At 35.1% G+C, this 12,033-nt stretch overlaps 1 protein-coding gene across 2 annotated transcripts in view; it reads left to right on the top strand.

The window, feature by feature from the left end:
- ZNF292 (zinc finger protein 292) overlaps positions 1–12,033 on the top strand; it is a 94,217-nt gene that overhangs the window by 40,772 nt on the left and 41,412 nt on the right. Inside the window, exons 3-5 of one of the 2 annotated variants that reach the window (XM_058566671.1) lie at positions 7,837–7,991; positions 8,185–8,263; positions 10,520–10,655. In XM_058566671.1, coding sequence (XP_058422654.1) covers positions 7,837–7,991; positions 8,185–8,263; positions 10,520–10,655 — 370 coding nt within the window. Of the gene's footprint in view, positions 1–7,836; positions 7,992–8,184; positions 8,264–10,519; positions 10,656–12,033 lie in introns of those variants that run through there. The other variant, XM_058566672.1, reaches the window with a different exon arrangement.

Raw genomic sequence — 12,033 nt, 5'->3', positions numbered from 1 at the left:
TTGGCCCTACACTAACATCTGTGGCCAGTCTTCCTCTTTTTTCTCCCCAAAGCCCCAGTATATAGTTGTGTATCATGGTTGTAGAGTTGTAGCTGTTCTATGTAGGATGCCACCTCAGCATGGCTTGATGAGCGGTGAGCATGTCTGCGCCCAGGATCTGAACTGGTGTCCCCGGGCCGCAGAAGCAAAACACACGACCCGAACCGCTATGGCACCAGGCCGACCCCTCTGCTATTATATTTTAATGTAAATCTTTGTTTCTATAAATATTCCTTTATGATATGGTGTTTTTATTCATATGTCTAGTACATTTTTCACAATTCTGAGGATATCATTGATAGTTTCTTGGAATTTTTTTCTTCTGCCTGCATAGTCTCTGCTCACTCCAAGTTTCTTTCTTTTTCTTTTCTTTTTGTTACTGTTTGTTTTGATCTCTCACCTATTAGGTGCTTTCCTCAAATGTCTGGTGGTCCTTGGCTGTCCATATTTAAAGGAATACTGCTGAAAAACTGATTGAGAGCTATGAGTGGGGTTTATTGTGATCTTCATTGTAAGGTGACCTAGCTGGTTTCTTTTCCTGGGGAAGGCTTGGTGTCAGGATCTTTTGGTCTTTTCTCTTGAGTTCCCAGAGAAGGACTCAGCTAAGGACTCTATAGGTTCTGGCAGTGGTTTGGGATTTGAGAGGGGAGCTGTCTCTATAATCAATATGTAAAGTTGACTTGATGCTCCGTTAAAAATAAGATACCTCCCCTCAACTAGGGACAGATACCTTTTTTTTTTAAACTTCTCTACAGAATAAACTTCTGCTGGGGTTAGAGAGGAGTAGTGCCTAGCTTAGATCACCTAGTTGTAGATAGGGATGAGGAAATGAGTGAGGCTTAACTGCTTAAACTGTCTTTCAACCATTCTTAGCCTCACCGTCACCCCGTTTTCAGAGGTACCTGGTGCTCCCAATTCTTGAGCCCTTTGGTGATTCTGCAGAGTTAGCGTCTTTATGTAAAGCCTACTTAGGAATCACTTTTCTTAGAAGGCCAATCTTCCATATGCTTTCCAGTGTTTAAAATTTTGTTTCTCTTTCCTCCATTATTTTCTTAGCCCTTATGGGTTTATGCCACTTTGAAAAAATTACTGTTGCGTTAGTGAGGTTTGGAGAGAGCAAGGTGCAAAATGTATGTTTCCAATCCAGCATTTTTACACAAAACCTTAAAATAAATTTTAATAACTTTGAAATTTGAAAGAGGACTATTCATTCACCAAATGCTCAGGGGGTCCAAAAATTCAAAACTATAAGATAAATTTGCCTTCTTTCACTCGTGTACAGTGGAGTTTTCCAGAGGTTGCATGATGTGTGATGTTGCAACAGATTAAATGCAGAAATAGATATGAGAATCCTGCTCTTTTCTGTTAAGTTAAATGTTGAAGAGATTTGAAAAATGTAAAACAATGCCACTCTTAATTTTTTTTGGAAACCATTTTTTTTCATTAAAAATACCTTACTTATAGTAACATGATGGATTGATTGTTATTTTAAATCCATTCATAAATATATAATTTAAAGATCTCAGCTTTTATTTCTAAAATGGTGAATATCAATAGTTATGACCCACTTAAACAAAAACTCTTTGGAATCCTCAAATAATTTTAAAAGAGTAAAGAGTCATGAGATCAAAACTTTTGAAACTTCTACTCTGGAGAATCCTAGATGTAAATTAGAACTGGAACATGAGTATAACAATATAAACACATCCAGCACTCCACTAGTCTTATCTTTACATAGGCCAGTAATGTAATTTAATCCTCAGGTTCATTAAATTTAACACCCCTGTGGTTTTATTCCTCTTTTGTTTTCTCTCCTAATAATCCTTAGAGAAACTAAAGGAAGCACTGGAAGTTAATCTATACTGTCTTTCTCCCTAGAGTATATATGTTCTAGTCTCTGCTGGTTTAGATGATGAGAAATCAACTTAGAGCCAAAATGTTAAAGAATGCATTTTTGTTCCCAAGAGAGTGAAAATTGGTTCTTCGGGAGCAAAAAAATCTTAGATATTACAATAGTTTGTGGCCCATAAACAGGTATACAGTGTATCTGTGATATTCACAAAAATTTTGGGGGGTAGGGGGACGGTTAGGGAAAAAAGTCAAAAGGCACCTTAGGAGGGGGTAATAATGAAAAAGAGCTTGAGCAACACTGAGTTAGAGACGCTGTTATAACATGATCCTTTAACCTTTCTTTTGCTTGTATTTCTTTCTCTTATCCCAGGCCTCCTCTCTAATACACGCTGTAGAATAGAGCCTGTGACCACTAATACCTTGTAAGGGTCCAGTAGATCCTTAAGGAGGGAGGCAGCTAAGTGAGGCTTCTATCAACCAGGGAGCCCATGCCTGGTCTTAGTGGAGGAGCTTGGCTTATTACTCAGCTCCAGCCAGTTGTTGCCATGCTGAAATATGGGCCCAAGATTGCCAAATTTTCACAAGTTTTTAAACAAGAAAAGCCAGAAAGCCGAGTTTTATGTAAAACTTATGATTTTTAAATATTAGAAACTAATTAAAATAATTTTTAAACAATATGCACACCAATCAAAACCTCTTTGAGCCACCAGTAGTCTCTTGTGATATTTTGGAATGTGACTCTTCTACAAATATGACTCGTCTGCAGCATCCTGAACTCAGAGTCATCTTACTCCTGCTTGAATAACTTCAGTGATAGGTCCTCCGGTCCCAGGAGGCCAGCCTGTTCTGTTTTTGATAATTCTGTTTGATGGTTCTGAAATGTATCTCCTTCAAACTTGAGCCTAGTGATCCTGGTTTGTTCTGTGAGACCACACAGAATAAGACCAACTCTTGTCTTACATGACAAGTCTTCATGACAAGTTTTCAGATTTATGAATGTAGCTGTGAATCAGATTTTCATTTCTCCAGTAATGTAGAGCCTAGTAAAGAACTCAGACTCTGAAGTCAGACTAATAGGGTTTGAATCTCCTCTCCCTTGATCTTGGGGCTTGTTACTTTAACCTTTTTATGCCTCAGTTTGTCCATTTTTAGTATAAGCATCTTACTATAATTTACCTAATTGCTAATGGGTGATAACATGTAAAGCTCTCAGAACAAAACCTAGCATATAGTAAATATTCAGTAAATGTTATTCATTATCCAGATTAAGCATCCTTAGTTCCTTCAGTCATTCTTCATATAACAGTTTTAAAAATTTCTTACCATACTTAGTTTATAGTTTACTCATTAATGGAAGCAATCTGGTGCCTCATAGGAAGACTTTTAACATTTCTTTCCCTATCTCTTATTCCCCTATACCATCTCCCAACACCTCTCTCCAAACCAGATCACAATGACCATTATCTTTGTTTATATGTGTATGTGTATATAAATATAAATACGCGCACATACATATATATATATATATACACACACACGCACATTCACTTACTCATTCTTGAGGACATGTGGGAATAAAAACCATTGGTGAGACAACTGAAGTGTGAGACTTTGGCCCCTCCCCCACTTCCCTAATAGAATCCCAAGTTTATTTATGTATTTTCCTTCCTCCACATGGCTTTGTGCCTCAGAGAATCAGGCCTTATCTCCAGCTTTGGAGAGTGAGTTCTGACTGGTTTAAAAGTCAACCACGGGGTCCCATTGTGGCTTTGTGATTGTTGACATAGGTGTGTCATGCAATTGTGACCATTGAGACCTGAGGAGAGATCTGATGGGAATTGGATTTGGGGTTTCTGGGGAAGGTTTCCTTGTTCCTAAAAGACATGCACATGAGGAGATGGTCTCATCTTTTCTTCTGGCTGTTGCTGAGTCTGGATAAGAAACCTGTTTCACTCTCTTGAGACCCAGGCATTGGATGTGGGGGTACCACCTGAGGATGGCAGAGTGAAGACATAGGTGAGAGTCCTTGAGGAGATTGTTGAACTACTAAACTAACCAATCCTGGAACCTGCCCTTCCTCTTCATTTCCTCTTACGTGAGAAACTTTTCTTATTGTTTATGCTGCTTTGAGTTGGATTTTCTTTCAGCTAAAATAAGCCTAACCGAGAAAGAAGTCATTTAATTCTACTGTGGCTGGCAAATTGGATAAATAGTACTTATCCTCACAGAATTATGAGGAATAATTAAAATAATATAGGTAAAAAACACTTAGTAATTATAAAGTAACTCCACGGTTTTATAGTTCTGTTACATTACCACAAACAGCATTTGTTTATAGTGGATAGAATGTTTCACAGAGTGAGGCTGCCTGGCTTTGCTAATTACCCATTGTATTAATGTTGTGCAGGTCACTGGACCCTTTAATTACTACTCTGTGAAACAGAATTAAATGATCTTTAAGGTCTCTTCTGATTCTGTGAAAAGAATATGAGTCTGATCATTCTGGGATTCCTGCCTGAAAGCCCTAATATAGATAAGGCAGTAGATACAAATAAGTAACTTTTTTAATGGAAGAAAGCATAATTTATTAACTAGTCATGTTGGGGATGCTTCCAGTTTCACAGTGATTCTACTGATCTTAGTGTCTTGAGAAACAAGGGAACTTCTACTATTAGTAGGCTATGAATATCAACTTTCATAGATTTATACAGATAGATATTTATTTTCTAACCCAACTTAACTTATTCTCCTATATGTAATTAGTATGAGCATGTCGTCATATTTTTTTCATACTTTCTCTCATAATCTGCTGTCATCTTTTCTTCTACCCCCTCCCTAGTTGCATTATTCCTAGACTATTAAATAGCCACAGAAATGGTCTCCTTTTCACCAGAATCTGCTTCCTCTCCCTCTTTCCTCATCTATAAAATGAGGTGAAAGGAGATAATTTTTAAGATGCTTTCTGGTTCCAACATTCTGTGATTTGTCAATTATTTTTCTTATCAATTCAGACCCTATTACACCCCAAAGAATTCATCTTTGGTTACACATTTGAGGTAAGTTTAAAAATTTCTTTCATCTGAGGACAAAGGAACTCAATTACATAAAGGAAAGAAGTAATATATGAGTACCTTTTGCAGAACTAAACGTATCAAGAAATGTAGGGCTTGGGCAAAATGTAGATATATTTACATATATGTAGATATATATGACTTTTTTAGGTTTTTTTTTTGAGGGTTGGGAGACAAGAAAAGGAGGAAGCTTATAATTTCAAAGCTGTTGAGAAATCTGTATGATATAGTTTCTTTTCTCTTCCAGCAAAAGTTAAAACTATTATGGCAGTTGATTCATTACTGCAAGAGGACTAATAGGGGAAACCTAAGTGTTCAATCTAATACATATTAGATTGAGAACATTTGCCAGGCATGAAATTCCCTAGATGTCTAAACTTGTTTTTTCAGGAAAGGGAAAATATTATTTAATAACTTTGTGTGAAAAGACATATGTAGCTAAAGTAACAAGTATGCATAGTTGGTGTTAATTCTGAAATCCTTGAAGATGTGAGTGAGGTCATCTTCTCTCTGTCACATCACCATAAAATGCCTGAGGAAAACGTTAAAACCAACCACGCCAACTTGGCAGTGTAACATTTTTGGACACAGAATATCACACTCCATTTTATTCCTAGAAATAGAAGGATAATCACAAAAGAATCCCAGAATGCAGATTTTTCCATTTAATTGGTAGTTTTTGTTTAGATCTTTGTAAGTCCTGTTGAGAGATTTTTTTTACTGCTGACACCAAATACATGGTGTCTTTTCCAGTACCACTTCTCCAACTTTCCAACATCAAATAGGGATCCTACAATTCAGTTCAATTCTGACAGTACGTGGAGTTATCATCAGACTCCTCAGGTTAAAGGGCTCAGTCCCTCACTTCAGATGCCAGTTGCAAGTACTGGGTCTCCAGACTACCTGCACTCTGTCAACTTGGAGAGGGTCAGGGTCTGTGAATATATGACTACTCAGAAAGTAGGTTATGTTGCTCTTTAATTTATCAGATTACCTTTTCTGTTCTTCCTTTCTTCCTTGTTCTTTCTGATCACTTACTACTTCTGCTAGAGGGAGCTTAGTGGAGAGGACAAGGCAGTGTCTTCTTTTGAGTATTTGAGAGTAGAGTGTAATTTCTTCCTTCCTTTCTTCATACCTACCTACCTACCTGTCTACACCTTTTTTTAAAGCTGCTTCTGTATGCCAGAGCATACAAGCCCTCATGGAATTTTCCATCAAGATACCCTCTCTCCTAGGAAATGACACCTGAATTTCCATGTGATGAGATGAGTCTTAAATTTTGAAGGGTGAAGAAGACCAATTGTGGCAGTCTTCTATATTTTAAAGACATTTAATTAGAGTCCTACTTCATTTAGCTTAATTGTAGAACCTTTTAGATAAGTTTTTAGTAACTCACTATTTTAATAGTTGTGGAGTCTTACCACGTGAGTGTCTATTTAACTGTTGCCAGTTTCTTCCATATCTTCATTCTATAGGATAAACAGCATTTTTTTTCCTTTTAGTAATTTTGATGAGGTGAATTTAAAATATTTACTTCATTAAGGGTGATGTTTTTTTAATTTAAAAAATAAGCATTTTATTTTAAAATTATTTGACCTTATAATCATTCTTTAATATCTTTAATATTGATTTTATGTATGTTGAAGGTCTTTAGATTATTTATTTTTTTTTTTTTGAGGAAGATCTGCCCTGAGCTGACATCTAATGCCAGTCTTCCTCTTTTTTTGCTGAGGAAGACTGGCCCTGGGCTAACATCCATGCCCATCTTCCTCTACTTTATATGGGACGCCGCCACAGCATGGCTTGCCAAATGGTGCATTGGTGCGCACCCGGGATCCAAACGGGCGAATCCTGGGCCGCTGCAGCAGAGCACGCGCACTTAACTGCTTGGACCACTGGGCCAGCCCCTAGATTATTTTTATTTTATTTTATTTTATTTTATTTTATTTTATTTTATTTTATTTTATTTTATTTTATTTTATTTTATTTTTATTTTTTTATTTTAATTTTATATTTTATTTTATTTCATGAGGAAGATCAGCCCTGACCTAACATCCATGCTAATCCTCCTCTTTTTGCTGAGGAAAACTGGCTCTGAGCTAACACCTATTGCCAATCCTCCTCCTTTTTTTCCCCCCCCAAAGCCCCAGTAGATAGTTGTATGTCATAGTTGCACATCCTTCTAGTTGCTGTATGTGGGACGTGGCCTCATCATCCCTGGAGAAGCGGTGCGTCAGTGTGCGCCCGGGGTATGAACCCGGGCCGCCAGTAGCGGAGCGCGCACACTTAACCACTAAGCCATGTGGCCGGCCCAAGATTGTTTTTTAAATGGTAAAGCTTGTCATAAAAACAGTTATATGTTATGTACTATTATTTTTTTGTTAACTGAAAAATTACATGTCTTTTCTGAGCATCTGCGATTCATTTATTGTTAGGTATTGAATTTTTTGCTCCTTATATGAAAAATAGAAAATATAAATGTTCTTTTAAATTCTTTACTGTATGCCTGGTCAAGTATTACTTGCCCAGGTGTCTTCTTTTTAAAATAACTTAAATCTTAGAAATTTGGGGGCAAAAGGTGGTATTTTGACTAGGAAAGACAGGAGATAATGCTTGCATTATTTAAAACCAGCCTTCACGAAATGATGCTGTTGTTGGATGAATTAACACTAATCTTTTCTCCTGCAGAGAGCTGCTGGAAATAAAACTATGAAGCCATTGCTTTTAGTATTTTAATCAGCATAAACTGCTTTTTGTTTTTATAAATAAAAAATGTTACTTTTCAAAATTTCTCAGGGAGCAAAGAAAAACAGTTGATTGGTCAATGTGTATTTTGATTTACATTGAATACTTTTTATTATTCCTTCCAAAACAGACACTCCTTGAATATGCAGAGAAATGGAAAACTTCAGAAGATCCTTTACCTTTACTGGAGGTATACACAGTGGCTATCCAAAGTTATGTTAAAGCCCGACCATATCTTACCTCTGAATGTGAAAATGTAGCATTGGTTCTGGAACGTTTGGCATTGTGAGTAGACCTTTGAGTAAATAAAAAATTAGATTTAGCTTTTTAGTTTTAACTTTATATCTTAGGTCTTATGATAGTTGAATTTTAAATAGATTAGTTATGAGATGTCTACTGATGATATTAGAATTATTCATTTCATTTTACTTTGAATTTTAATAATTATTTGTATCTTTACCAACTTTTTGTTTTTTAGAAGCTGTGTTGAACTTTTACTGTGTCTGCCTGTTGAGTTATCAGATAAACAGTGGGAACAATTTCAGGCACTGGTGCAGGTGAGAATATTTACCTATTGGATTTAATATAGGTATATCTTATGTCAGTTTTCTTTGTTCTTAAGAAATTATTCAGTTAAACTTTAAAATATCTAAGTAATGACAAACATTAATTGCTGCTCTTATCAACACAAGTGTCTTGCGTATGGTAGATGCTCAATAAATGTTTACTAAATGAGAATATACATTTAGATAGATTGGTTGAATGTTTCACAGTTCTTTCAGAGCAAATAATTAGGGCTTTGCCAGAGCAGTAAGGGAACACAAAAGAAAATGCCCGCATTTGTATTTAGAAATTAATTAATTAATTAATTGCTGAAAATCTGCCATATGCTGGTAAGAGTTTAACGTATCTCATTTAATCCTTATGAAAACTTTGTGGGGGTAGGTCTATTTTTCCCATTTTAAAGGTGAGGAAACTGAGGCTCATACTCTAAAATATTTATCTGCCCAAACTTATACAGCTAATATCACAGAGTAGTTATTTGAACCAAGGTTCTATATTCCAAAGCCCATGCTTTTTCTCCTATATCTGAAAACACGTGCTTTATCTTTTTGTCTACTTATATAAGTACTATACAATTTAGCCCTTAGTTGTTTTGGAGTATCTTCAAGAATGTTAAATTTTGTTTCAAGCACTAGATTGTGCTGGATATATTATAGCTTCTAGTAAATTTTGACTAATTCTTTAGTTAAAAGGAATGTTCCTGCTAGCTAGTTTCAAAAAGTATAGTCGTCTCTCTATTTCTCTAGCCAGAGTTCTTAAAATATCTTTTGGCCTTATGTTTTTCTGTAAGAGATATATTAAAGAGGATTAGTCTCAAATTTTAGAAGCATGTGGAATAAACTGTAGTTAGGCAGAGAAATCAACATTCCTATTTTAGTATTAAACATTAAAATCTACATCAAGTGAAAAATTCTTGAAGGCAGGATTCACATGTTAATACCATAGGATTCCATGTAATGTCTTACATATAATAGATACTTAATAACTGTTTGTTGAAATGAAGGTGTCTTGTCCTGTTTGTCACATTGCAACTAACTTTTTGATCATGCAATTTCTACTTCAGCATATTAGTAACTTGTATCTTAGATTTTTTTTTCCCTAGCAAGTGTTTATTTTTAGGCAAATAATTATTTCAGAACTTTTTATTGTTTGGCATTCAGATACATTCTACCACAGAATTAATTAAATAAGTTGTTTATATACAAATATAATACTGAATTCTTCATACTACTTGTTTTGTCAACATAAGATAAACTTTTAAACCTTACTTTTTGAAACAATAGCACTAGTTGGTATGTTTTCTTATGGTTACTGAGAAGGAGACAACTCTTTATATCCCTCTATGGTAGCTTTTTGCTCAAAGAAAATTTCTTAAAGCGCTTGAACTTGTTGCAATGGGAAGATTTTTATGGTTTTGAGGAATAGAGTTTTGTGTAAACATAGTGTGCAGCTTTAAGAATTTCCATGATACTGTGCTCTCATTTCAAGGCTTTCTCAGGGTTATTTTATACCTGCTTAACAGCATTTGTCTCATTTTACTTGTGTTTTAACTGTTTAAACATTTCTTTACCTCACTAGAGGATAAGCTCCATAAATGCAGGGACTAGTTGCTCTCTTTCCTAGTACTTGCCCCATAGAAGTTCTCAATAAACATTTTCTGAATTGAATAAAAGCTATTGGTCTTTCGTGGCCTGAAGAATATGCCAATTGCATGAACACTTGGAAACAACTAGTAAGCAAGATTCAATGTCAGTTTTAATAGGATATTACCAAGGCTATGTAATGAATAAATGAAAAATCACACATTTAGTTGTTTTCTTTTCATAAGTCCCTTTTATTGGAATATGTGTAAGTTGTCACGTAGGCCTTGATGCATTTATTAATGATAGAAGTTTTGGGGAAAATTTTTTTACTAACACAGAGGATATAAAATGTGTAAGGTCTTTTACGGTATGGATATTCTGATAGCTTCCTTGAGAAATAACTCTGCTCTTGGTTTAGATTTTGAGGAAAAAAATAATATGGATTTATTTCTAGAAATCCGTTGTATTTGTTTAAAATTTATATTGATATAATTCTTATCCTTGAGATTTGTCTTTAAAAATCAGAAGTAAAGGAATTCAGCACTTTGTAATGTGATGTGAAATTTTTAAGATATTTTTCAAAAGTTTAGTATTATATTTAAAGCCTGATAAGCTTGCTTTTGAAAATCTGTTGTAATTCTTTGGATGTTTATTTAATATTTATAGGTAGCTCATGAAAAGCTGATGGAGAATGGCAGCTGTGAATTGCATTTTTTAGCTACTCTAGCTCAAGAGACTGGGGTGTGGAAAAACCCGGTACTGTGCACTATTCTTTCCCAGGAACCATTGGATAAGGATAAAGGTAAATTTTCTAGAGAGAGAGAGAAAAAAAAGGAATCAGTAGACTAGAAAAAATAAGTACTTAAAATTGTTTTGATATAATTCATCTCAAGATATCCCAAAGAAGGACCATTTAATTAAATTTTATCTGAGATTCTTGAGGCCCTTCACTGTTATTTTATTTGGGGGAAGATGTATTTGTAGGATTATACAATCTTAGAGTAACAGAGAAACTAAAATATTTTCCCAGCATCTGTTCAACAGAGGAATTCCCTCTGCAAGATCCTGACTGGTGGCAATCTAGCTTAAATTTGATAACTAACTTATTTGACAGATGGAGAAGCAGAAATAGGGTAGTTAAATGATTTTCCTCAAAACAGAATAAGAAATTAATGCTAGAATTCTCAAGTCTTTTGTCTCTAAGATTAGTACTCTTTCTCAAACAGCTTACTGCTCAATTTTATTTTATCCTGCTTTGTTGTTATTGGATAAGCTCGGGCAATAAAGATCCCAGTTTACCTCAAACTGGCAGATATCCTATTGGAAAAGTAGATGGCTAAATCACTAATATGTATAATAGTTACTGTTCAGAGTTGAAAAATTGTATATACTGCGAAGAAGAGCACAGTTGTCTTTGGTATTTTTCTTGTGATTATTTAGGAAGGTGCCCAGATTTCACCCTAACCTTTCCCAAGGTATTTAACTAAAGAAGTAAATAAGCTTCTTCCATTGTTTATTGCTGCTTTTCCTGTTGATTGATAGCAAACTGTAGATATTTTGCTATGTGATAGCAAATTTCAAGGCTCTGAGAAGGGAGTGTTAAGCCCATTGCTTGTGAACTCGCTGGTACTTTGATATTTACCAAAAGGCTTCCCAGCCAATCTCCAAACTTCTTTTCAAGCTGCTTGTTCCTCCCTGACCCCCCTCTTCCCATTTCTCCCTGCTTTACTGATAGTTCTAGCAATGTTATCTGTTTCTTAGTTTTCACAAGAAGTTTACTTTTAGTACTCCCTTCCTTCATGGATATCGACAGATTAGCTACAGTGCTCTGAACACCTTAGAGAAAATGGAGAGTAGATATTAAATATATTAATGATAATATCGAATTTCATTGTATAGTTCCTAACAGTTTGAAATGTTCTTTTATATGGTTTCATTTAACCTCACAATGATCCTGTGGAAAAAAGTAAGATCTTTATTGTCCCTATTTTACAGATGAGAAAATGAGGCTCAGAAAAATTAGTTGTCTTTTCTATGTCATATTGCCAGTGATATGAGGCAGAGCCAGGAGTTGAAGTCAGATCCTCAGTCTCTCTCCTTTTTATATTATGCCCTATTTTACCTAGCCTAATAAAATAAAATCGCACCTAACTTAAATAAAGAATGAACTCCTTTTTTCT

This window comes from Diceros bicornis, chromosome 23 (assembly GCF_020826845.1).
Source record: "Diceros bicornis minor isolate mBicDic1 chromosome 23, mDicBic1.mat.cur, whole genome shotgun sequence".
Classification (NCBI taxonomy): Eukaryota; Metazoa; Chordata; class Mammalia; order Perissodactyla; family Rhinocerotidae; genus Diceros; species Diceros bicornis.
The sequence above is the reverse complement of the archived record's forward strand: the minus strand, read 5'-3'. Positions and strand labels throughout refer to the sequence as shown.